The sequence below is a fragment of the Corvus kubaryi genome, unplaced genomic scaffold (genome assembly GCF_017639235.1).
Source record: "Corvus kubaryi isolate FWS band 111438036 unplaced genomic scaffold, C.kubaryi_AGA036_p1.0 37397, whole genome shotgun sequence".
Classification (NCBI taxonomy): Eukaryota; Metazoa; Chordata; class Aves; order Passeriformes; family Corvidae; genus Corvus; species Corvus kubaryi.
The window spans coordinates 400,234-426,178 of record NW_024581136.1 but is presented as its reverse complement, the minus strand read 5'-3'; the positions used below and the strand labels follow the sequence as shown (position 1 = coordinate 426,178).

Below are 25,945 nucleotides of genomic sequence, written 5' to 3'. Positions count from 1 at the left end.
CGGGGATGCAGCCGCGCTAAGAACAAAAGCCCTCTGCGCGCTCACGCTCCGGGGCTTTGAAGCGGCGCGGCCGAACTTGGATCTCTGCCCCCTCGCCCGAGCCACGGCGGCGTCCGGAGCTGAACTCACCGGCATCTTCCCCGCACGCCGCGGGCAGTCGGGGCTCTCCCGCCCGCCGCCCTCGCCCGCCCGTCCCGCCGGGGCTGCCCGCGGAGGGGGCCGCACCCCGCGCCCCCCCCGGCCGCCTCCGCGCCGCGGGACCTTGGCTTTGCCCTTCGCGCGGCAGGTGGCGGGGCCAGCGGAGAAGGATGCGTGTCTTCCCGTGGGGATTTTGGCTGCTGTGTGTCGCCTCCGCCCCGGCTCGCGGTGACAGCGGCAGCAAGGCGAGGAGCTGCGCCGAGGTCCGGCAGCTGTATGGAGCCAAGGGCTTCAGCCTCAGCGGCGTGCCCCAGGCCGAGATCTCCGGTGAGTCCTGCGGGGGGCCGAGGGCGCGGTGCCCCGGCCGGGGCAGCCCCGGGGCCGCTGCTATCCCGGGGATGCCTGGGCACGGCTCCGGGAGCCGCGGGGCGGGGGAGCGCTCGCTGCCCCACGCTGGAGTTTGTCTCGGGTCGTGGGTGGCGAAAAGTCGGACCTGAGAGGTTTCCCCGAGGGCCGGGCTCCCCTCGCCCCTCTCGACACCGGTGGTAGCATTGCCCGGGCTGGAAGGGGTCTCTCCCCGGCAGTGGCGATGCGAACGGAGCTGTGTGAGTGGGGGTGGTCGCACCAAGTGTTCAGTGGTGGTTCTTTCTTTTTTGTCATTGTCTCGTTGCTTCTGTTTCGAGTACAGCTGAAGCGGGTTTCAGGGTTTTGGTTCAGAAATCAAAAATAATCAGACTGTAATGGGTTTTGGTGTCGGAACTGGAAAATGCCACAAGGTTATGAGAGAAGAATTGATTTATTTAAATCTTTTTCTGGATGGGAAACAAATGTGTAAATGGTATTTGCCACTTACTAAAAATGAAGCAGGAGTAAAATGACCGTGTCAAACGTGAAGCGCAGAGGAAACCTGTGCAACCTACATTAGAGTGTGTCTTCTTGCCTTCATTCTGGCTTTGGATAAATATTGGTTGATTTCCTCCTCTTTGTAGAAACAACTGAAATAACAAAGAATATTCAAGGTCTAGCTCGTGTTGGGTTTGGGTTTGGTTTTGTTTTTTTTCTCTGAAGGTCTGGGGAAAATATGCTGGTGTATGGTAGGGTTTTTTTAAATTCTCGTCTAAGTTTTGATACACTAACTTGTGACCCGTATCTGAGAGCCTTCTCCTCACTTGTGGGAGCTTCCTCCTTCAGACAAAGCATAAAACATGCAGGCGTACGTGCCAGAGCCAACCTACAGGGACACCCCAGTAAAACTGCAGTTTGTAGTGCACATCTGAGCTACAGAATGCCTTATGTTGAATATTTCATCAGGTAATTTTTCAGAGAAACCAATTTATTGTCTGACCTATGAATGGAGAAGGCTGAACCATGTACATCCCTCATAAATGTGAACAAATTAATACTTTCTTTGTCAAGTTACAACTGAGAGTAAATTTCCAAAGTAAAATGAGCAGTCCTCAAAGTTAAACAGTGGGGAGTTTCAGAATCATTTGAACGTCACTATTAATAGAACAGTAATTCAGTTGAGCAAGAAAGTGGCTTTTTATAAATTTGCATCTAATTATTGCAGATGTGAATATATTAGCAGTCGTGTTTCAAGTGGAAAGTTCTTGGAAGGCTAAATGTTTACAAACACTCGTGAAGGTGGCTCCGGCATTGTACACAGGGATAGTACTACAGGGCAGTCGCGAGGCTCGCAGCAGCTGTGGCTGCAAGTATCGCATATCGCAGGTTAGCAGCAAGTAAAACGTCTTGTACCTGCAAATTGTTGAGGTTCCAGAAGTGTCAGGACACAGATTTCCAGGATCCAGGAGTTCTGTTTCCTGCTGTTTGTTGGTACGAGCACATACGCTGGCAGTCTCAAGCCACAGTAGTTATAATTGTAGTATCAAACCGGGCATCTCTGGCTGTTACTGTAGACAGGGAATGATATGAATAGACAGATAAATGATATGAAAACTTGAGGAATCCACATGGAAAGTAATATGAGGAAGTGCTTGGAGGAAGAGTGTTCCACATATAAACCTGCTGCTGATACCATTAGCCTGGTGTTTAAAACAGCTAACAGACTTGATGATTTTCATTAGTTATTACCGTGCGTATCTCCTGACTAATACATGTTCTGGAACGTGTTTTTGTGTTGCTGTAGTACTTGCCTTGAGTACTTGCTCAACATCAGTGAGCGTAGATAGAACCTTAGAAATGTCCTGTACAGCATTGTATCCTCTGTGCTTTTTAGCAGCTGTGCAGGTTTTTGCAAAGGTTGGTGCCAGTTCTGCTGTCTCCAAGAAGAGTCTCAAGACCCTCCTTGCAGTATCCCCACAAGTACCAAGTACGGGATCATGCAGTTTATAATTCCACATTTGGTCCAAGTGTTTGTTGCTTCAGGCTGGTTTCAGTGGCACCAGTTCAGCTTGCTGACCATGGGGGTTGTCATCTGCATGGAGGCTTGTCAGGTTACACCCACTGACACCTGTGAATGCATCCACGGGCACACAGCTGAGGAGGGGTAGGTGTCTTCTCCTGTGTCTCAAGTGAAAGGAGAGGAAATGGTCTTAGGTTGTGCCAGGGCAAGTTCAGATCAGATATTAGAAAAAAATTTTCACTGAAGGAGTAGCCATGCATTAGGATGAGTTGTCCGGGGAGGTGGTGGAGTCACTCGGGGATGTGGATAAGGGGTTGGTTATGGTGGTGCTGGGTTGACAGTTGGACTAGATGATACTGAAGGTTTCTTCCAACTTTGGTGATTTTGTGACTGGACAACTTTTGGCTAAGTTAAGAGATGTTGATGAAGTGGGTTCAATGTTGTCTCCAGTTGGACCTGTGCTGAGATTTCCTGATGGTGGTCTTCTCCATGTTTTAAGAACTACCCCATGAACCATGTTTTTATTTTATTTTTGAGCTGTCTGGAGACAAAAGCCCTTCACTTTGTTCCTCTCCAAGGAGATCTTGCTGTTCCTTCTCTCCATTGCTTGCCCTGAAGCAAAGGGGAACATTAATTTCTTAGCCCAATGGCCTTGTCCCCAAAGTGGTGCTGCCGTGCTCGGCTGACCTTGCTCCTGTCTGCTTTGACCTGGCTCCAGGCACTGCTTGGTGTGTGGACGTCACAGCAGGCCAGCCCCAGGAGCCAAACCACACACTGCCTGCACCCCCAGAGCTGCACTGCAAAAGGAGTTCAGCGAGCTCCCAGGATGCAGGCTCTGACTCAGACTGAGATTGGCTGTGTTTGTGTTGGGTTTAGAACACTTACTGCACGCTTTACACCTTCTAATCTGTATTCTTAGTTATGATTTAAGAGGATTATGAATAATCTAGCGTCTCCACAGCTCACCAGAAGGTAGCCCCTGCTTGTGGGTGTATGGATCAGTTGGAGAAGCAGTCACACAGTTATTACCTGGCTAATAGATAAGCATCTGATGCAGGGATAGACTCTTGGCTTACCAGATTTCTCATGAACCACCTAGACAGGGTTTCCTGGTTTTTTGCTAATGTTGTACAATGCCTTTAACATGTCTAAGCACTTTGAATGTGGCAGGTGCTGTTATTAAGTGTGTTTAGGGAATACACAAGGTGTTATATCTCAGTACTTTGAAGTCAATGGCAAAATTCCCAAACATGAAAGCAGTGTCTGCTCATGTTAGCAATCCTGACAGACAGCCATGCACTCGGAGTCTTGGGTGACGATCTGCCTGCAAGAGAGTTTCTAAAGCTGGCGGAAAAGCCCCTTACTCCTTGAGTTTGGGAAAGTTACACCACTTGCTCTCGTAAGATGTACCACTAACTTGATCACAGTTTTCCTGCATGTTGGAGAGTGTTCCCACTCTCCATTTGGATGACCCACAGCCCTTTCTCTGATTGCTACAAAATATGGGAAACCAGTTGGAGAACTTCCAGGTTTTCTGTTTCCTCTCACGTCTTCTGGAGGTAGGAGGACTCTGTTTTTACTGTCTCATGTTCTTGCTGCCCAGACACCATCACCCCACTGCAGGTCCCCTGCTCTGGTGACTGAAGGGGAGACATACCCTGCTCTAGGGGTGCTTCTTAGTGCCTGTGTTAAGGGCTGGTCCTAGGCTCGCAGTGTGGCTTATTGATAGAAGAGAGTGAGCCTACGCCACAAAATATCGCACTGTGGGGGATATCCAGCTTTCTCTGACTTATGGGAGTGTCTCGGGATTACTGATGTTGGATGGGTGACTGCTCCCCAGAATCTTGAGCAGAGGTAGTTCCCTCATGGACTGGAGAAGACCTGAGCGTTGTGATTTGATGTGGATGTGCTTGGCCCTTGCTCTGTGTTTGGTTCGGACTTCTGCTTTGGTTTGTTTATTCCTGAGATTAATCCTTCCTAGATGTGGCTCGCTGCTAGGTTGAGCTTGTTGACACGAGCAGTGGGGGCAAGGCAGCTAAAGAAGAGGAGGGTACAGCAAAAAGCCAGCTGGACTTTGCCAGGCTGCCCATCCAGTCACACATTGTGCGCAGATCCTTCCCTGGCTCCCCAGCTGAAAGGAGTTACAACATTTTTTTTAACCTTTTAGGCTGTATAATTAGGTTTTATGATGAAAACATTGTCAAGTGTATGTGTTTGAGCCCTTTAGAGAAGTGTTATCTAAGTAGAGAACAGGTCTGGCAACCGGCTGGGACTTGATCAGGCTCTTGGAAGGGGGTAATGGAACCCCATCTTGGAGGGTATTTCAGCTGCTGGCACTTCCAAAGTGGGACAAACCTATGTCTGTGGTTTGAAACGTAAAATCTGGGGCTCCTCCAATCCCAAGGAAAGATCTTTACCCATGATTAAAAGGGGCACTCTATTGATCCAGTGCTTTTTGAGGTGGTCATTGCATTTGGGTGGTAGTTCCTGAGGGCAGAGGGATTTCTCAAGATTACCTCCACGGAGGACTCCCAGATGCAACAGGATCCCGTTAATGAACTGGATTTGTTCGGGGCGGACCAGAATGGCCTTTGTATCCTGCTGGGTTTAGAGTGCTGTTTCTGACGAGGCAAAACACAGGGAGCTGTGCCTTTTCCTCCATCTGGCAAGTGTTTTGGTAGGAATGTCGGGGGCGGCCGTGCCTGAGCGGTGCGTCCCCGTTTGTGTTGGGCCCGAAGCCCAGGGCAGGGTGCGCGCCGGGCGCTGCGGTGCCGGTGCGCGGCCGCTCCATGTGCGCGCCCGTGGAAACGGGATCCGTGGAGAAACGGGGCGCCCTCTAGCGGCCTTCCCGGGCCCGGGGATCTTCCTGCCGGCGTCGGGAGAGCTGTGGGGTGCTGGCGTTATTTTTAAGAGAATCTGCTTTTCTGCCACCGTGATATGGATGACTAAGCTCTCACCACATAATTATCCTTATCAGCTGTGTCTGAAAAAAAACCTATTTCAACAGCTGCTTTTGTTGGTGAAGCAAAAGCCTGCTATATCTTTTTCCAAAAAATTTGCACGGATGTATAGCTGGAGACACCCACCAGCACCGCTGTGTGAAACTGCAGAGCTCACCTCATGTCTCCTTTTCCTGTTCCCGCCCTGCAAGTGCCCTGGTTTATTTAAGAACACATGTCAGTCAATGTCTGGGTTCTCCGGATGGGTTTAATAGGATATGTGTGGTTTTTGGCAGTGATTGTAAAACAGTTGGTTTAATGTTCTATTGCTTTCAGTACAATTGTCTCACATGGAGGGGACCAGATAGATATATTCCTCTGGGTGATTTCAGTAATTAAGCGTGCTTTGACTTAGCCAAAGGCAGGGTGGGAACTGGTAACTTTGTTATCAAAAACGTGTATTTAAAGCCAGAGGTTTTATTTTCCTTGTAGGTCACAACAATAAGTGAAAACAGAGGCCCTGGAGCACCTGTCCATGAGCAGCAGCTGAACACAGGCTCTGTGCCTGATCCACCAGGGCCCACTGGGCTGGGGAGGGGGGGCTGAGGATCATCTATTTTTATTGCAGCATCAAATTGCATTAGGCACTGTATGGCAGGGGAAGGCAGGATAAAAGGATGGCTCCAGCCTCAGAGAGCTGTTGGTCTGAGCAATATCCTGACCCTGCTCCTGCAGTAGTCTCAGCACTGTGTGGCTGGGGCCAGTGCTGCAGCTTTGGTCTCGTGGCAGAAGCTTGTGTGCTCTTCTCGCTTGTCTTGTGGGACTGTGGAAGTGAGGAGCAGGGTAGTTGGGGGAGTGACTGACAGGTGTCACTGGCACAAGGAGAAATTCTGTATTTGCTTCCAGCATTCAGCTGAGAATTTCAGGGGAAGACCAGGGAAATAGACATCTCAATTCTGTGGAAATCCACAGGCTTCCTTGGGGAAAACAGCTTTAATTTCTGTTTGCTGCCCAGGTCCCTGCTGAATGCTACATGTTTCTGTATATTGGGTTTCTTTCTGCGCCCCGTGGGATGCTTCTGTGTACACGTAGCAGGCAGGTAGCCCCAGGGAGGGGATAATGTCAAAACAGCAGGCTGCTCTGGCACACAGTTGGCTCAGCTGGCTCTGCCTGACTCCTGTTACAGGGCAGGTGTTGCCTCCAGACAGGAGTGCTGCTTTCCTGCAAGCAGCTTCCAAGGTGGTGAGTGCACATGTTGCTCCTGCTCAGGGAAGCTGTAACAAAAGCCCCTGCAGAGAGTTGCCTTCACCGAGGTGTTCTGCAGCGGCAGGGTGTCCCCTGATGGAAGCACATCCAGCTCCCCGTGCTCCGAGTGCTGCGCAGCAGCAGGGCTGGGCTCTACCTGCCCTGGGTACGGGCAGAGGGCCTCCCATGTCCCTGGAATGTCCTGCCCTGCAGAGGGCATGGAGCAAACGTAGACTCACCTTTTTGGCTTTTCCTCTGCAAGAGCTTCCGCTTAGTTGAGTGTTAATTCAGAAAGGAGCTGGACGTGCTACTTCTGGTTGGGTGGCAGGGAAGTCGCCATCAAGTGCCCTCCTCAGCTTTCATCTGCCCCTTCTGAACTTGCTGCATAGATTGAGTCTTTCTGAAAATCCTAAGTCACTCCTTTCTACCTCTATAAGTTAGGCCAGAGTTGGGCCTTCTTTTTCAATTTTCCTCCAAATACTGATTCCCAGGCACAGCTGGGAGAAGGAAGGAGAGGTCCAGTGGCAGCTTGTGGGGCAGACACGCCGCCTGCATGGGTGGTGGCCTGGAGCACGTCCATAACAATCTCTTCGTCTTTCAATTTACTTGGGAAAAAGTGACACTTCTCTTTTGCTGTGTTTTACTGATGGCTGTAAGGGTAACTCTGCCCCATCATGATGGGGGGAGACCTAGGGGAGATCCTAAAGCTTGTAGGAGCCCTCATAGCAGTTGCTTGAAGGTTATTCCACTGTGTTTTGTAGTTTGTTTGCACAACATTGCTGTAGCTGCCATTGCATTAGAGTATTTCCCCTCAAAGTTACAAAAAATAGATAAAATTCAAAGCAGAAAATTTCCTTTATTCTCTGTTAGCTGTGAAGGACAGACTGCCCTCTCCTCTGATGTATGTATACCCTGACACTTTGTTGCTCAGAATATATTTTATCCCTGACAGGTGAAACCTGTCTGTAAGTAACATTTGATTCCCAGGGAATCGGGTTACCTCTGTTGCCAGATTGTTCTGCAAAAATAATGAAGCTTTAGACTGCAGACACTTAAAATGCTTGTCTGAACGTGACAGAGCTGTGAGCTTGGTCAATCACTGCTGCCCAGTAATGCGTTCCTGTTTTACTTGGAATTCTTCAGATATGGAAAACTTTTCTTTCTCAAAGTTCAAATAAGCAGAGCGCTGTGACAGTTTTTCACAATGCTCTTGCTTCTGAGTTTTAAAAAATACACTCATCACAACTGTGTTGCCTGTATAGAAATTATAAAACTAATTTGATTTTATGTGCCTTTCTGTATAGTGCAGCATGAATCAGAAATACAGAATTACCCAGCTGTTACAGACTCCTGTGCTAGCAACATGAGTAAAACCAGTTTTTCAATTGCCATGCATTCTTCTGAAGCATAAAAAAGAGAAGAAAACAACAACAGAAGTTTTGTGTGGTTTTGGGGAGCAACGTGGTAGTACTATGTAGACAGTCAAGCTTTTATATGACTAAAATGCAAATACTCTGACAAATAGTTTTGGCTTGCAAAAAATTAGTATTTTATAGGATTGTAGAACTATCCTGTGTAATTTAGTTGGACGGGCATATTTCTAAAATATGAGTATTTAAAAAATTCTTAGTTGTAATTTTTATTCGTAAATATAATAAATGCGCTGTCAGAAATTAGCATTAATTTTACATTTTGTAAATTACAGATATAAAGAGTCTATTTCAGTCTCTTCTGCTCTCAGTTCATGTTGTTGCATTGAAGTTTGCAGTGATTTCATTGTATAATTGATCCTGAAGTGAGTGCCAAGCACAACAGACTTTTGTATGAGGGCTGCTGTCCCAGAGTCTCGTCTGTTCCTCCCCAGATAAGCTGCGTGGTGCAAATCGGGTGCTGTAATTACCGTCTGGGTCTGGAAGGAGGGAGGTCTAGTCCTAGTCCCCATCTGGATGCAAATTTTCACCATGAAGCTGGAAAAGCCACTTCACTTTTCTTGTTTCAGCAGTTTCCTCTGCCATAAACGCTAAATTGGAATGAGAGAGCTTGAATAACTCACGGGAAGTTTGGTTTATTAAACTCCAGTCCCTAGATGTAAGAGCAGTGGTCTTCTCCCCCAATGCAGTTGCTCGCTGTGCACAGCTGTGCGAGTTTAAAACAGTTGTATAACCAGTTTAGATTTTTACAAACATCTGTTTGGCTTTGTGACAGAGTACCAAACAAGCCCTGCGAAAGAACCCCTCTCTCTCTCTCCTCTTGCATTTGCGGGAGGTCTCAGAGAGACTTCCATGATGAGGGAGGAGGAGGAGGCTGGTATTTTTATTAGAGAGGCTCTCGAGGCCACAGCGTAGCTAAGGGACTCATCTGCTGTGAATTTGAGGAAGGGCTGCACAATAGTGGGAACGCGCGGGTAGAAATGCCTTGGACTCCGCTGCCAGCTCCCCAGGGCCTGTGCCCCAGCACGTCCAGTGGCAGCGGGTTGTAGCAATGCCCCAGCTGTTTGTGTGTTGGGGGGATTGATGTGGAAGAGAGAGTGGGAAGAGCCTGGGGAGGTCAGAGAAGTGCTCCAGTTTGCCTTTTGCAAGTGGTGAGCTTGGCTAACAGTTGGGTTTGATGATCTTAGAGGTCCGGATTTCCAACCTAAACAAGTCTATGATTTGTGGCAGGTCTGTTCTGTGCCCAAAGCACGAACTTTTGCAGGTGCATGGTGGCCATACGCTGAGCTTGTGATGGGTGAGTGTTACCTGGCCATGTGCCCTGTGCTCACAAACACAGCTCTCATGCAGGCAAAGTCCTCTTTGGGGCATGATGTGATCCCTGTACTTGGATGTGGCATGTGCCTTTGCTTAAGGAATCACTGGTGTGGCTTTAAGTGTATCCATAAATGGAGGAATGGCTCATCCCAAAGCTGGGGCTCCATTGCTCTACTGTCACAGTTGGTATAAAAGTGCCATTGGCATCCAGAGCTTGCTTCTGACACCTAGCCGTTTGTCCCATCTGGATGGCAGCATGGGGGACAATGTGTTTTGCCATATCCATGTTTCTTGCACTGTTCAGTTGTGGGATCACTAAAGCCCCAAATGTCTCCATGCCAAGCCTTTCATATCAGGATGGCTGAGTGGGCTGATTGTGCTGCTCCTTAGGGCAGGACATTCAGGGAAAACCTAAACCAAATGTTGATAGAAATTCTGCAGAACTAATTAAAATGAAATTTTTATTGGTAAATCTTCACAGGTGCCAGCAAATATAAATAAGTAAAGCTTAAGCTGTGACTTTATTCTTAAAATAAATAGAGAGCAAACACCTTTTGACAGGGGGCACATTTTACTTGTAAACCAGGAGAGAAAGCCACTGTGTTGAAATGCAGTATCACTTCTCACACTATCCTGGATCAGCTGTCTGGGAGCTTGAGTTTTGGTTTAATTAGTAACACTGCTGCTACTGTTTGTGTTGCACTGAAGAGATCTCCTGTCACAGTCGTAAATTAAATATTTTTCACTGTTAGCAAAACAGTGTGACAGATTTTAGGACTGAAATTCCTAAACGTATCTGCTGATGTATGTGTTTCCAGCAGCATGGTGTCTTGTGTTATCCTGCTGTCACTGATATATTTTGAGCACGTTACATCACTCAGGCTGACCTGGCTATCCTTTTTGTCAGCTACAGAAAAAGACTTGTGAAATGTCCCTTTCCAGGGTTCTTCATAGGAGCAGTGGTTGCTCTCAGGGCCTGCTGTGCCTGCATGTGCTGAGACCCCTGGAACAGCAAACGTCCACAAGTGGTGTGCAAAAATAATGTTCCTGTGTTGTTCTGTAAACTGAAGGCTGCAGGGTATGTGTAGTGTAAAATGCATAAAAATGCAACAACTGATAGAAGAAAATAAGTATGTGCATCCTTTATTTTAAAAAATAGTGTGAAGTGCCTTATAGTCTTGTGTTTGGTGTCTGTGAGGCTGCATCTGGAGTATGATGTCCCGTTTCAGGGTGCCTGTCAAGGAAAGGAATGGCTGCACTGGAGTGGGTCTGGCACAGCCACCAAGCTGCTGGTGGGGGCTGGAGTGTGTGGTGCCCAAGGGGAAGCTCTGAATGCTGGGCTTGTTCAGCAAGTGAAGTCTAGAAGAAAGAGGGCTAGAGGAGAGATCCCATTGCTGCCTGCAACTACTCAGTGTGTGGGAACAGAGGAGACAGAGTTAGACTGTGTGTGTGGCAGCAGGATAGGAGGTGGTGGACACCAGCTGGAGCTGGGGAAAGACTTTTTCAACCTGAGTGATTGAACACAGGCACAGGAGTCCAGAGGGGTGGTGTGATTCCCATCTCCATCCCTGGAGATACTCAGAGTTTGAGTGGACCAGGCCCTGGAGCATGTGCTCTAGTTTGTCCTGCCTTGAATGAGGCGTTAGACTAGATGGCTGCAGAAGACCTGCAGGCTTCAATTATTCTGTGATACTGTGCAAATGTTGTAATTGTGCCATACAAGGATCAAGTGTAGGTGTAGGCAGAGGAATGTTGTTAATGATGGTCTTCTGAGGAGAGAGGCATGAAAGAAAATCCTTCCAGTACTGCCATGTAACATTAGCAATTTTTGAACTTATTTATTAGCTTATGAAATATGACATCTAGTGAAATCAAAGAGGAGCAACAGTGTTCTCCTACATGAGTAAAAACCTGTGCTGGTACTCCAGAGATCAGTTAAGTTTTCTTCTCTGGCACATGTGTCTGGCATGACCTTGGGCAAGTTGCTTAATCTGTCTGTCTCTCCAATCCCCATCTGTTCATTACTGTCTTTAAATTACAATACCTTGTTTTTGTAATTTGTCTTTGAATTATAAAGTCTTGGAATACTGATTCTTACTATTTCTCGGTATTTCACTATACAGTACTTAGCACAATGGGACCATAAATCTTTATCAGTCCTGTGATACACAAATAATAAACAGTAACAGCATAATTTAGGGCCATATTCTGCCTCTGATCTCATGATGCATAAAGACAGGGGGGTTTTGTTGATTAAAATGCTGTGCTATTCAGCCTAACAAAGATACATGGGCCTTACTGAACAGATTTTTATGAGCCTGTTGTTGGCCCTTTGGTTTGTTGGGGTTTTATTCTGTTTCCTCATTACTCATTGATTGCAGGTATCTAAACAATTTGCTTGGCGGATCAGGGAATAATAAATTCCTTTAATCTGTGTCTCTTTCAGTTTAATTATTGTTAACTCATTACTTAGTGTTTAGTTCAATGGATAATGAACTCCGTTCACTGTGTGGTGAAACAGAGTTGGACTACAGAGACAGAACTGGCTTCTCTGGTTCTTTTGAAGTTACAAACCAAAATTGCAGAGTCACTGAGTGTTTAACTCCAGGTTAGATTGAAGGTTACCAGCAGGCACACTGTGGTTACCTTTGCAGGCTCAATGTAGGTTAACATTATTTCGGTTGGTTCCATGTCTGGCACTGCATTACATTTGCTGCTTTATTTTTAGGCAGTTAAGAAACTGGTAACTACAATGTAGGCAGCTATTTTAGTCTTGATTATAAGACAGTGTCTAATAAATCATATGTAGTACAATCCTAATTACTGCAGACAGACTTTACATTTGTGACTGTGGTAATACTGTGTTGGACTACTTCCTGCAGAGTTTAGCAGTGTGTTCAGACCTTCCCATTTTGGCTACGGCTGGGGGAATAAATCCTTCATTCACTCAGGGGTGCTGTGGTCTCTAGTGCCATGCCACTGAGCATCTGGGTTCTTTTAGGACATTACCCATTTCTCTTGTTTCTTCTTCCTGTAATTTTCATCATCTTCTCATCCCAGGAGGCTCAGTGAGCCCCACGCAGCAGGCATTGGCCATGGCTCCACGTTGTGCCAGCAGCACACAGGCAGTGCTGGTGCTGAGGGGTCTGTTCCCAACCTCAGGGAGCACACGTGGGTCAGGGTCACCCCCATGGCTTCGCTGTCACATCAGCAGCTTGGTTCAGCCTCGAAGCCAATGACCACCGTGTCACATCTAACACAAACTGAAATACACCTGTGTGGTTTTTAACACCTCAGTTATGTATGTTAAGTTTTCTTGCTAAGGCTGGACACCAGAAACTGGGGGAGACTAATGCACCAGGGAGGGGAGTAGGTCATGTGGAGTCCTGTAACAGTGAGCAGCAGCTCGTTCAGCTGCTGCTGCCTGCTCTGACACCCGGCAGGCTTCTCGCATCCCCCCTCTGTTCTGCAGCTATTCATGCAGCAATCCTTTGAGTAAAAATGCTACTGAGACTTTCCTCTTACCACCAAGGCTGGGACTCTGGAGGAGAGCATGAAGCCTGCAAACACAGCTGCCCTCAGTAGAAATGTGACTTTCCTATCATTAGCCTTTTCAGCTAAAATGAAGTAAAGAAAATAGGGATTTTGGTGAGATCCATGCTGAATGGCTTCTGAAAGTTTGGCAACGTGTCATGGAAAGCTTGAGTATGGCTATATGTCAAAGATCACTGTTGAAATGTTTATTTTGGGCTTGCCACTGTATTCTGCTCAGTCATCAGGAGAAGACAGTTTGTAACATTCATACTGTCTGACCATTTTCAGCACAAATTTAATGCAATGAACTTTCTTGCAAAGTTAACAAGGAGAGAGAACTTGAGAGCCCTAGATTATTAAATTGCTGCTCTGGAGATATTTTTCCTCTCCTGAGGAAGGAGTTGTTTTTTTGCAGTGTCCCCCACAAAAAGGCCTTTAATACAAATGACATTACCCACATTTGCAGAAGGAGAAAATGGCACTTGCCAAATCTGCAAATCACAGTTGTGTTTCTGTCAGCTTTGGCAGTTACGTGGCTTCTGGTAACGCTAATGAAGGCAATCTGCTTTTAATTTAAAATCCTCCCTGCAGAAAAAAAGTAGCTGGCAGTTGAGGGATTCGGCAGTATCCTTGTGTGAAACTTCTCTTTCTTTCTTTTCTATGGTTTGCTTTAGCCAAGGAGAAACTGTTAATTAAAAAATATTCCTAATGTAGCCAAATATGCAGGAATGTACTTATGCAACAACTACCTGTACCCGTTCTGCAGTAAATCACTTTTTTGTTTTCATTTGATGAGCAATTCTAATTAACCAAATAAAAATACTGCTTACCTTGCACTTAACTCAGCATGTTTGCTGCTTCTCAGATGATTGAGGGACCCAGGACAGCAGGTTTTGTTTGGATAACTCCTTTGGATTCAGCAGGGCCGAGGTGGTCAGGCGGCACAAGGCGAGGATAATGCCCAGGGAGGACTCAGCCTAGGGAGCAGCTCCCGCTGGCTGCGGTGGGCAGGGTGGGAGCACCCAAAGGTGCAGGCTCTCCCAAAAGGCTTGGCCTGGCTCTGTGCCTCCTGCAGGCACAGAGCAGGGAGACAAAGGACGGGGGGAAGACAGCATTGCTCAGACCACATTTAAATGCAGTTTCTTTGAAGGCGTTTTTCCATAGTTCAGAAGGTACTAGACCAAATCATGGATCCAGTCCACATAATTTGGTGCTTTGCAGAGCGGTAAACAGTCTGTGCTTGGAGAAGAGTGTGAGCAGAGTGTCTGTGTGTTGAACATACACAGTGATGGTGATGTGGTCCTGCAGCAGAATCATCTAGAAATGATCCAAGTGCCTGTGTGTTGTGATCCCTTGCTTCAGCCCTTGGTCCTGCCCCGGATCCTTTGCAGCAGTTCAGAGGAGCTGCAGGCAGGAGCTACACCCTGCTATTTTGCTGTACAGAGCTTAGGACATCTCTGGAGCTGTAGAATGAGAGAGTTGGGCAGGAGGTACCAGAAGGCTTCCTAACAAGTGTAAAGTGATCAGATAGCCTGGTCAGTAATTGTGGTGCTTCAAGTGCAGTATTTGCGCAGGTCCCACTTGATGGAGCACCGTCAGCTGCAGCCAGTCTCCCACATCTGGGAGCAATGGAAATTTTTTTTTTCTTTTTTAAAACTATATAAAGATAGAAAATTTTCTCTAGCTTTAGGAAAACCAAAGTTAAATCTACTGTGGAGTTGTCTTGAACTCATCGGTAACTAGGGTAGGGATTTATATTGTCAAATGATGAAAGCATTTTACACTTTATTGGATTGTGGTGACTTCTTCAGCACTGCATTTCATGTGTGCAGGAAGGTGAGGTTTGGCTTGTTTCACAAATATTTCACAATGATTTGAAACTTACTTGTTCCTTTTTTCATCACAAATGAAAAATGGCCAAAGCTGTTGGGCCTGTAGCTTATTACCCCTTCACACAAACACTCGTTTTGAAAGGGATGGGGAGCTGATGGAGGCATTGATACAACCTGAAGCAGATACTGCTGCCCTTTGCTGTAATAGGAGTTGTTATAAGGCAATAGCTGGAGCCATATTTTTCTACCCAAAGTCTGGGTGTTCAGCAGGAGTCACGACCACCCCGTCAGGGCTGGTGTAGCAGCAGCTGGTACAGGGGGCTGTGTAGCTCCAGCAGATCTTCAGAGCTGCGAAGTTGGGCACAGGCTTTTGGGGCGCCCCAAGAGTGCGGTTTGCTCGACAGACCTGACTCCCTGCTCCCATCTGCTTTAAGGCTATACTACAGGGACAAAAATCTGGCCTCGTTGCTTCCTCCCAGGGGATTTATCTTGGAACTTTGAAACCTAACCTCCTGCTCCATCCCTAAATTTAAATCCAGAGTTTCTCACTGAAGATAGAACCATATGTCAGTGAAGACTGGGGCACAGCCATCCCCTGTGTATTTATAATCTGCTGTTGCTTTGGGAGTTTGCTGTAGAAACAGGAGCCAGAAGAGGGCCCAGATTGGCAAGAGGGGTTGTATGGGATGTGCACTTGGGCTGCCAGAGTGCTGCCCTGTTAGAGGCATGTGATGAGCACTGGGAGGGGTGGAAGGATGCTTGGTGTCTAATCCAGAGGTCACCTGAAGTAATCCAAAAGCACTGTGGGAGTGTCATGGTCATGTTTCCCGAAGCAGCCGTGGTCTTGGAGCCTTGCTACACAAAGGAAGTTACTTAAACAGAATGCTCACCACCCCAGCACAGCCTTCTGGAGACTGCAGGCCAGCTGCATCTTCCTGGTGACCTCGGGGAGGGAGCAAGTGATCTAACAGATGGAGAAAATATATTCTTGTGATTAGTGGGTGATGGGCTCCTCCTAAGCAGAGAAGGTCTGTTCTTTTAATTAATTAGCTGGTTAATATGTTTGTGCAATGGCATGCCTAACTAATGGGCAGTTACTATGAATACACATACAAATGGTAGTAATGGGTGCAGATGGCTGTAATTACCCAGGTTGGTTCCTGCAGTAATCACACATGCAACACATCAAGTTGGCATAAAAATTGACATGTATTGGGTGATTTGTTTCCCTCCCCCATTACATGTGGTGATGCTCATGTGGCCCTCATCCATACACCCAGATTCCCTAGACTCAGGGCTGGGCTGACCCATTGAGCTGAGGCAAGGCTTTAGATTTTGATGTGTGCACAAGGAACTTGAGCAAGGTGAAGACAACTCTAACTTAGGTTTCGTCTGCAGTGTCCTCCACCCTGTGCTTTGGACTATATATTCTGCCTGATGATGGTGCAGAAGCAGGGCTTCAGAGCTTCTGAGGTCTTATATGTGGTGTCTGGTTGGCCTCCACAGGGCAGCTGGCCCTTGCTCTGACAGCCAGGCCGAGGAGGGGTGTGTGAGGCACTTGGGTGCCCTGCAGTTGCATTGTAGGAGCATAAGAAATGTCTTACTAGGCCACTCCGTGGGCTGACTCGCCCTGCAGGCTGTGTCTGACAGTGCTAGCAGAGGACACACTTAGGAACTTTCCTGAGTGTGGCTGTGCCACCTTTCTGAAGTCTGTCACTCTGTACTCCCAAACACCCACAGCTTCTGCAGAGCGGGTATCAGGGGTACATCTCTGCCCAGTCCTTCACAGACCTGTTGTCCGTGAATATTATCTAAACTCTTTTTAAACCTGCTGGTTAAGGTCTGCCCCACAAAGCCCCATGGCAGCAAGCTCTGTAAGTTCATCTCCTACTACATAAAATAGCACTTTTCTCTCTTTTAAACTAGCCAAGCCCTTGACTTGCATGACTGTTCTTCACTTGGATGAATCTGTAAAAGGACTTTTATTAATAAGCCTAATACTGAGGAGGAGTTGCATTCAAAAGACAATTCAAGGTTTGGGGAAGTGATTGCATCTTCCTTTCTATAAGAGCTTCCTGGAGTAAGGGGACAATATCAGATAGCTGTAGTGATGCAGCTTGAGAAGGGAAATTGAGCTGCTTAGAGCGATTTGAGGACCTGGAAGATCCTGGCTGGCAACAGTAGTGGGTGCTGCCAAAACCTCTTTTTGCATCCATGCTGAGTAGCGCTTACTGGAATTGGATGATGGAGTCCCGTTGAGCCAAGTGACTGAGGAGCTACTTTTCCATGAGGCTGAGTTCCTGTTTAGGAAATGGCAAAGACAGTTTAGGGGCAGAATGCATCAGAACGCGTTTCTGAGATTGCTAAGCACTGCTCCAGGTATAAGCCCTGAGCACCATCTGCTCTGGGATTGCTCAGCACAGAGCAGGAGAAGCTGTGAGAGCTGCTGCCACTCCGTGCAGTGCGGATCCAGAGGGAAGCACCCCCAAAGGAAAGCTGCCGGCTGCTGCCCTTCGCCCCCGGGAGGGGTGGCTCCGCTCCGGCCATGGATGGATGTGTGTGTGTGTGTGTGTACCTGCCTCGCACACTGCTCTGGGCAACAGGCTCTGAAAGAATGAAAGACCTGTGGATAATTCATGTGTCTGCACTTCTTTGTGGAGTGCCATTAATCTTTGCATCAGGAGGCCGCTGCTTTGTCTCCCAGCGTTAAACCTTGAAGACTCGTGATGGCAGTTAAAAAGCTGGGGATACAAAGAGAAGTTTAAAGAAGCCTTGTAAGAGAAATTCATGTCAGGGAGTGAATAATCTGAAGGCTCTGTGCAGTGTAAGGGAGAGCCGAGCTCAGGCTGATGACTTCTACGTAGTCAGTAGTGCAGAAAAGAACTGTAAGTATTTCCAAATCCTATGGCCATCCTTTCTTTCTACAGCAAGAACCATCTCTCTTGTGATCAGGGTTTTTTCCAGGCTTTTTTGTCTTTCTTTTAGCAGGTATGGGCCCTGTTAAATATTTACTTTCCAACTAACATTTTTCCTCTCTGGTTCATTTGTTTTGGGACACTATTTCTTGTTTTTTTGAAGCTTGTTTTGTTAGGTTGCTGGGTAAAGCCTTCCCTTTTTTTGACAGCCTTTTTACTCGTTCTTTAAAGCTCTTCTTTGATGTGAGCTCAGAAACACAGATCTTACTCTCTTATCGCTTTCCCCTGTCAGTTTAAAACCAGTTATGAGTACCACAAACTATTAAAAACAATCTAAGCTAACCTCTCAAGTGACAGATACTCAGGGCCTATCTCTTATTTTCAGGCATGTGTATAGGGCAGAGTTTAGTTTTGAGGAAGTGAGAAAGGATGCTGCTTAAAGAAACATGATTGTGGAGGCTCAAAAAATTGTTTTGGAACCTTCATGTGGAAAAAGGCAGAGCAGTGGAATGTCCTGGTGAGTTTAATATACCAAGAAACTCACTATCCCTGAGGTCTTGCCTATCCTGATCTTCCATTTTCTACACTAATTTTATTGATCCTTTGTTGATGATTGAGTTACCTGAGTTCATTCCTCCTTTAGGAAGAAGGAACATTGGCCTGACACATGGAGTCTGGAGTTGGAAAGGACAGCTGGGTCATGACTTCAGTCCTCTAATACCTCATGCAGCCTAATGCACTGAGGTTTGATGAAACACCTCCCTGAATCCTCAGGCATGTGAAGTGCTGCAAAGGCCAATAATGAGGAGAAGTCAGGCAGAGCAAAACCATCACTGGGGTCCCAGTGCATGTTAGAAAAGGAACTGTAAAGACAAACTCCCCAAGCTTTTTGTTGTTCTCCATGAGAGAGCAGCTTTAGGATTCTCTGAACAGCCCATCTCTGCCACCCCATGAGGCAGAAGACTCAGTTGGTACAAACTAAGTGGTGTTTTATCACTTGTCTTGTGCAGTAGTGGTGCTGCTACTCTTTTCTTGCAAAAATACCTGCCACCCTGGAGGCAGGTGTGTGCTGGCAACCCCTCATCATGCACACCAGGGCTCCCCCAGTGCTTCCACCTGCTCCGGCCTTTGGGTCTTCGCTGTAATCCACCCACAAAACCTGTTAGGTCAGGACAGGCCATCTGCAGTGGAGCCTTGGTCCTGTGGGAGTCGGGTGAGAGTAGGAGAACTGAGGAGTTCTTGGGGTCTGTGAACCTTAGTAACTAACAGACATCTGTTTGCAGACTTCTGTCCATCAGAAGTGGTTGTGTCTGCCTGGTCCTGGAGCTGCTGAACTAGTAATGGGAACTGGTAGAAACCTGGAGTGGAGCACAAGAGGGCCAAGCATAGCACTGGCAAAAGGAAACCAGCTATTCAAGCTGCTAGGAGAAAACCTGGATACCTCCTTAACAATTTTTCTCACTTCTGCAGCCAACTCTGGCATGGTAGTACAAAGCACTGGTGGGACACACAAAAGAAGGAAGCCACCATCACCTTCTGCTAACTAGGTGAAACTATTTAAAAATTTCTTATCTTCGCCTTTTTCAACACTGTCATAATTTAAATCAAAAATTAGTATTTTTCCAATATATAACTATTCTCAAATAAATATGATTTTTTTATTTTTAGCTGATGGTGTACAACTATCTGGCACTGCTCAGAGGTCCCTGATGTGCTGGGAAAGCTGTTTCTCTAGTTCACTGCTCAGAGGTGCCACTGTAGCTCTGAACAGCAGCAGCTGGGCTGAACTTGGCTGGTTCAGGGCTCTGACAGGCTAAAATAGTGTCTTTTAACTCTATCAGATTGAGTTTCCCATATCTAGACTTTCAGTAAGTGGGGTTTGTAACTTTGCCCTCAGAAGATCTGCCAAGCTCTTTTGCTCTTGCCTTTTTGGTCTGAATTAACCATTTTCTTATGGGCAATTTCCTCATATTCCTTTGCACAGCTGCCTGACAGCCCTTCAGACATCTGCAAAAGCTAGAGTGTTCCTTTGCTGTAATGTAAGCATTTGACTTACCAAATCCCACAGAAGCCTTTATCTTTTTTACTCAAAGGGGGGATGCTTTGTAAGGCCTGTGTCATCCCTGATGGAGATAACATTTTCTGATGGCTTGCATGTGCTGCCTTCTCCCCGCTGAGTTCCTGTGGCCAGATTTTGCAGAGCCCTTGGCACCCAGCACCTGGCAGGAGGCACGAGGCTCTCCCAGCCCAGTGCTGGGTGAGGCTGCAGGGCTGGGAGCGCCGGAGCTCTCCCCAGTGGCCCACGCTTCTCTCTCAGCTGTCGTTCTCAGCTGCTGGTGGACACGGACAGCTGCTGTTGTCTCAGCGTGGGTTTTGCTTTGTTTTGTTTTAATCTGTCCACTTCATTATGTGCCTGAATTAAAGTGTGCTCTTTGAAGATCTAACCACTTGTCTAGAGCCTTACGGGAGTACTTTTAAAAGTGTGTCCCTTGGCCTCCAAAAATTTTTGATTATAAACTCACACCAGGTTGGGAAATGAGGTGTGTCTGCATGGGTTTTCTCCCTCCTCCCTTGCATTTAGCTGAGCATCAGGATATCTGGCACTTGCTGCATCAGAGGGCTTATCTACAGGTCATAAAGGGGAGCTCTCTACCTTGTCCAGCCTGAGAGTTAACAACAGTACCTTTTAAACAGTGCTGCTGGGATGCAACCTGTCCTAGGTCCTAACCTCTGTTGCGGCTCAGGGCTTGTCTCTCACCACTGTAGCCTCTGCTTTCACTTTGTTTATGTAAACACCAGCCTCTTGCAAAGGAACCAGAAGTCAAGACAAATTGGAGCTCTTCCTGCGTGTCCAGATCACAGGTTACAGGGCTTTCCAAATCAGCCATCTGTCTGGGTTCCTCTCCTTTCAGCAACATTTGATAAGGCCCCACAAGGGCTGCCCATGGTGTGCAAGGACAGTCTGTAAAGACCTTTCATCAGGATTGACAAGGTGAAAATCGGACTTGTCACACACAGGGGTCAGGGTGCTGAGGTTTATTGAGCTTAATCATGAGGAAAGGATATGCACTAGTGGCTCTGGGGCTAGAAATCTCTGCAACAGAGATGCAGCCAGGAGTTTATGACTTCCCTGAGCAGAGCACCTTAGTCTTCATGTTGCTGTTACATCCTCTGTCAGCCAGCAAGGCTCAGGCCAGGCAGGAGCTTCCATGCTCACAACAAATGGGGAAAAGCAACGGGGCTGAAGCCCCAGGGCTTCTCAGTTGGCAGCTGCTGGCACACAAAGGATTTTAAGAGTAGAATTTTCAAACCCACCTGTGTTGATTGAACTGCTTCCATTAAAGCTTCTCTTAAAGCAAAACCACTGGGCTGGGAACAAGTGCTTTTGGAATTCCAGTCCAACAGATACCAGAGTCCATTCACCTTGCAGCCCACTGGCTGATCTCTTTCTCATCCACCGACACCCCCAAGTCCCTCTCCTCAGGACTGCTCTCAATCTGTTCTCCTCTCAGCCTCCTCCAGGGAGGAGGCCCTGGAAAGGGAAGGACTGTAAAATCTTGACCCAATGAAAGCTGCTCTTCACAAACCACCCTGCCAGGGACAGGGCCTTGTTGCATGGAGAAGAGGCAGCCTGTGCCTTTGGGTCTGTGCTGTGAGAGGCTGAGAAACACAGACCAGGGGTTTCCAGCAGCAGAGACCTGGTTGTAATTAGGACTGAGCTCCCGCAGAGCAAACTGTCTGTGGTTTGGGTGCGTGTGTGTATCCGGAGTGCATTTCCTCTGCCCTGTTCAGTGACAGAGGGGGAAAAAAAAGCCTGTCCCAGTTTGGTACATGTGTCTACCAGTATGCCTCCATTTGTCTACCAGTATGGCTCCTATTTGATCAGCCTTATGTGGTTTGCAGCACTTGGCAGCTGCATAGTCGCTCCTCTCCTGGATGGGATGGAGCCATGACATGAATTTCTCTTCTCTTGGGAGAGCCACATTAGTGCTGATGATAGTACTACTCATTTCCTTCCTGCACCGCTTGGCTCTATAGCATATGCCTACCCTGCTCTAGGGGCAGCAGGCTGAAAATTGGTTTGAAGTTGGGCTTGGTGCCACCTTCATGGTGCATCTCCAGAGCCAGACATCCATGATGGGAGGAGGAGAGCTGAAGAGAGGGGCTAATCCATCAGAGCAAACATCTGTGTGGCTTGGCAATCCAAGTGGTGATGTTTGAGGAACAAAGAAGGACCAGGGTGAGAACATTGTGATCATTTGCCCCAGGATGGTCTCCATGCCTTAAGAGGCCTGTGGCTTCAGGTATTTAGGGGTTTAACAGCCTTTTTTGGACTTTCCCTTTAGGGCTGTGAAATGAAGAACATGTTGGGAGTTTCAAGCCCCTTTTCTGTACTTCATCAGGATGGAGAAACATAGCACATGATTTCCTGCACAAATTCTCCCATCCTGTCACAGAGTAATGAGATGAAGGGGTCTGCCCATCTCAAATATTAGGTCCCATTTTGTCAAGCGAGGCGCAGGAAATAGCAGTGTGGTTTCTGTGCTCTTCTTCAATTTCAAGTCTCCTTGGATTTCAGTCCCTCTCAGAGATAAATTTATTGCAGAAAAGCTCGGCTTTCTGTGTGGTGTGTGCTGGCTGCCCACAGCCTGACAGGGCCAGAGCACTGCAATTGCACCTGGCAGAAGCAATCTTCAGGCTCGGAGGAGTCTGTGTTCATGGCTTTTAAGGAGCCCCATCATGTGCCTTCTCACTTAAATGGAAAGCGTTAAATGGCCTTCTGCAGCCAAAAGGGGGAAATAAGGATAGTCTCCTCAGGGCACTTCTGACACATGCTGACTGCCTGACGTTTTTATAATTCACTTTTTTTTCATTGAGGAAATAGTCTGTCGGGTACGCTGTCATTTTGCCCCATTGCCTGCAATTTCAATTTCTTCATTCACTTTCTGCTTTTGAGACTCCAATTTCTTGGAATTATTCCTTGTGTAATGACTTCCGTTGCTAATTTAGTTCTAAGTGATCCCTGGACAGCCACAACCATAAATGCATGTAGGTGGCTGGGCGATTTGTCAGGGCTCTGCTCTAGGAGATGCTTAGTTCCAGTACTTTTATGAAGTATTTTAAATAGTTATCATCTGGTTTATGTCTGCATTATAAAGAAATCCTGAAGTATTGCTTTTTTCATTTTTAAGTCTAAACTTGTTGATTTCTGTTAGCAGTCCCAATTCTCTGGCCTGCCTAAGACATTCCCATAGGAAGCAGAGCTGGCTGTGCCCTGCATGGTGCGAGCTGCCCGTGGGAGCACACAGGGACGTGTCCGTACGGATCTGAGGGAGAAGCATCCCTCTCCTGGTTGGCACAGTCGTGATGGCAGGCTGGTGGCTTGGCCCTCTGCACGCCCCTGGGAAGGATTTGCCCCTTGCAGGTGCTGGATTCACTTTCTGGCCCTCAGCAGTCACCAGACATTGAACTTTGAAAATCTGTCATTGTTATGCAGTGGAGTTGACTTCAAGTATTTCCTTGCTGGGGGTTTCGCATGGATCTGGGCTGCCTGTCTTTAATAGTTTAGCAAAACACAAACTCTTCTGGGAAATAATTTCACAATTAAGCATTTAGGAGATGGGCGCCATGCAGAGCTAACAATTTTATCTGGAGACATTTATGCAATGTTCTTCAGGCTTGTTAAGACCTCTGTTCCCACAGGTCCTAAAAAATATCTGCAGTCTTCTCCCTTGTTAAGGTATTTATTTTCTCCTGTTTGTCCAAGTCCTAAGACAGGCAAAAGTGTGTTGCTAGTGACCAGCAAAAAGGATGAACTGATCATAGCTGGTAAAATGAGATCCCACCTCACTTACCCAGGAAAATGCACCTGTGGAAGGGAGGAACTCGCATTGTTACACTTTGAAAGCTACCATCATGAGTTAAATGATATTTTCCACTCTCTCATTGCCATTGCTGCTTTGCCATGTTGGAAGCTCAGCACGCTGGGGCATATGAATGTTTCATACATGCATATATATATATATATCTATATCTATATCTCCTCATCAACTTCTCCATCTGCAAAGCATATCCTAAGAGATTTCAGAGCAGCCACTCAAATAAAGTAACAGCACAGCATTTGCTCTCCTGTTTTGTGGTTGGGGAAATCAAGTTGCCATGAAGTAGAATGATTTGTTCAAGGTTGCTTTGAGCACTCAATATTCAGAATTACATTTCCTATTTTCCTTGATTTTCATTAATATGGTTTCACTCTTTACTGTATTTTAAGAGCGGCACAGGATGGTCAGGGAACAGTGATTGATTCAGCCAGGCTAAGAACAAAATGAAACTGTATTTGTTATATAGACAAAAATGTGATTTCTCTCTCTCTTCCTTTTCTCCTCCACTGCAGATTTAGGCTTGCTTTGAAACTTGTTTTTCTGTGGCTGGCAGCATGGTTCTTGCTGGCCATGTCACCTTACACCAGAGAGCAAAGGTTTGCTGACTGAATCCAGCTGTTCCCAGGCTGGTGATCTAGGAGAGGCTGACTGGGCCAGAGGGACCAGAATGCTAGGGGTGCAATAAAGAGTGTGAATAGGTAAAACCTGAGCTACAAACTAACATACCACAATGTTAAAAAACAGTTATCATACAGTTATGGAGGTGTCAATTCACATTAATTGAGAACCAGCTCTTTCCTGGCTTAGCATGAAATTTATTTTTTTTAGTTCTTAGTGCAGACCGTGAATAGATACAATGACTTTTTACTGGCAAGATCATCAGAATCTAGTTGTGTCTCTGGCATGGTTGGTATGAGGACAGAAGGGAGTCAGGCCAGCAGGTTGGAAGGGAAGTCTGCAGGTAAAGGGTTGTATTTCCCATTGACACTGTATGGAGCAGGCACACATTAAAGCTGTAGTCTGAAGCCTGGCTGCCAGCCTCCTGGAGACCTACTGTCTGAATGAAAAACAAATTATGTGTCTCTGCTCCTCCAGGAAAGGTGGCTTTGTACAAGGTTTGCTGCTCTGTCTGCAGTGGTGTTGGAACACTGCTAAAAACTGCATGTGCAGCCTGTAGAGAAAGGAGGGGGACAAAGGTCCTTGTCAGCCTCACATAATCCTCAGTTCAGTTACCCTCAAACTCCAGACAAAGAGATAATACACCACATTTTCCTAGAGCGTGAGAAAAGCAGATCTTATATCAACACAAATGCTCAATTTGTCATGTATCTTAGTGGGATATCCCCTTCGGAGTAGCCCAGTCCTCGAGCTTGTTCCAGCTGTTGAATCAGCATGTTATGAAATACCGTTTTTTAAAACAAACAAACACAAAGCTGTGTGTTTCCATGCATTCATATATTCACTATAATGTTTTTCAAATGGACCTCCAGGGTAGCACCTTGGTGGGAAAACATCTGCTTGTGCACATGGACCTCAAATGGTGCAAAATACACAGCTGAGAAAGCCCTTCTGATAATGGGGGAAGCTCTAAAGCCCAGAAGAGTCAGTTGTTGGGTGTTGCAGGGGAATGACTTGTGTGTAAATTGAAGCATCGATATAAGAGCTCATGGATTTTTAAGGCCAGAAAGATTGTCTCCATCTCAAACTGTGGATTGTGTTCCCTTTGAGAGCTAAACAAAGATTTAAAGCATAGTGGGCTTTGAACTTTTATTAATAACCTCATAAGGTGGTTTGTTTAAAAAAAACCCCAAACAAATAACCCTTGCCAATTATTGTGAAAGAAAGCAGGATAAAAATAAAAATCAATAAAGTTAAGTGGTTGCATACACCTTCTCTTTCTTACTCAAGTGCTGATTGTGAAATTTCACCCATTGTTTCCGCCTGCAATGGGTTTTATGAAGACAGGTGAGCCATGAAGCAAATCAAGTTTTCAGAAAATTTGATAAACTCTACCCTTTTTAATCACCCTGCATAGGTCTGGGTGTTAAATTTACACAGAATACAGTTTGTAGGTTCAGGGTCTAAATAATCATTTTTCCAGAGCTGTAGAGCAAGCCCAAGAGAGCTGTTAGACAGCCTAAAATAAATAAATATTGAGCCCACGGGAGAGATGAGTATGTAATTACATGAGGTCTGGCTTTTGTGCCCTCTCAGAAAGTTAATTTAAACTTTGGTTAGCTGAAAGCTCTCTGCAAGAGGCGGCACCAGAACGTCACTGCTGCTGGTGAATTTGTTTGGTGTGGCATTTTTATCTGTCTGCTTTCTGACTGAAGTCGATGCAGATGAGG

The 25,945-nt window shown here is 46.6% G+C and overlaps 1 protein-coding gene across 2 annotated transcripts in view; it reads left to right on the top strand.

Annotated features, from left to right (window-relative positions):
* GPC1 (glypican 1) overlaps positions 1 to 25,945 on the top strand; it is a 215,953-nt gene that overhangs the window by 10,265 nt on the left and 179,743 nt on the right. The window contains exon 1 of one of the 2 annotated variants that reach the window (XM_042041841.1): positions 7 to 465. The exons of the other annotated variant lie outside the window; for it this stretch is intronic. Within the exon in view, the coding sequence (XP_041897775.1) occupies positions 309 to 465 (157 nt within the window). The 5' untranslated portion in view covers positions 7 to 308. Of the gene's footprint in view, positions 1 to 6; positions 466 to 25,945 lie in introns of those variants that run through there. 2 annotated transcript variants of the gene reach the window in all.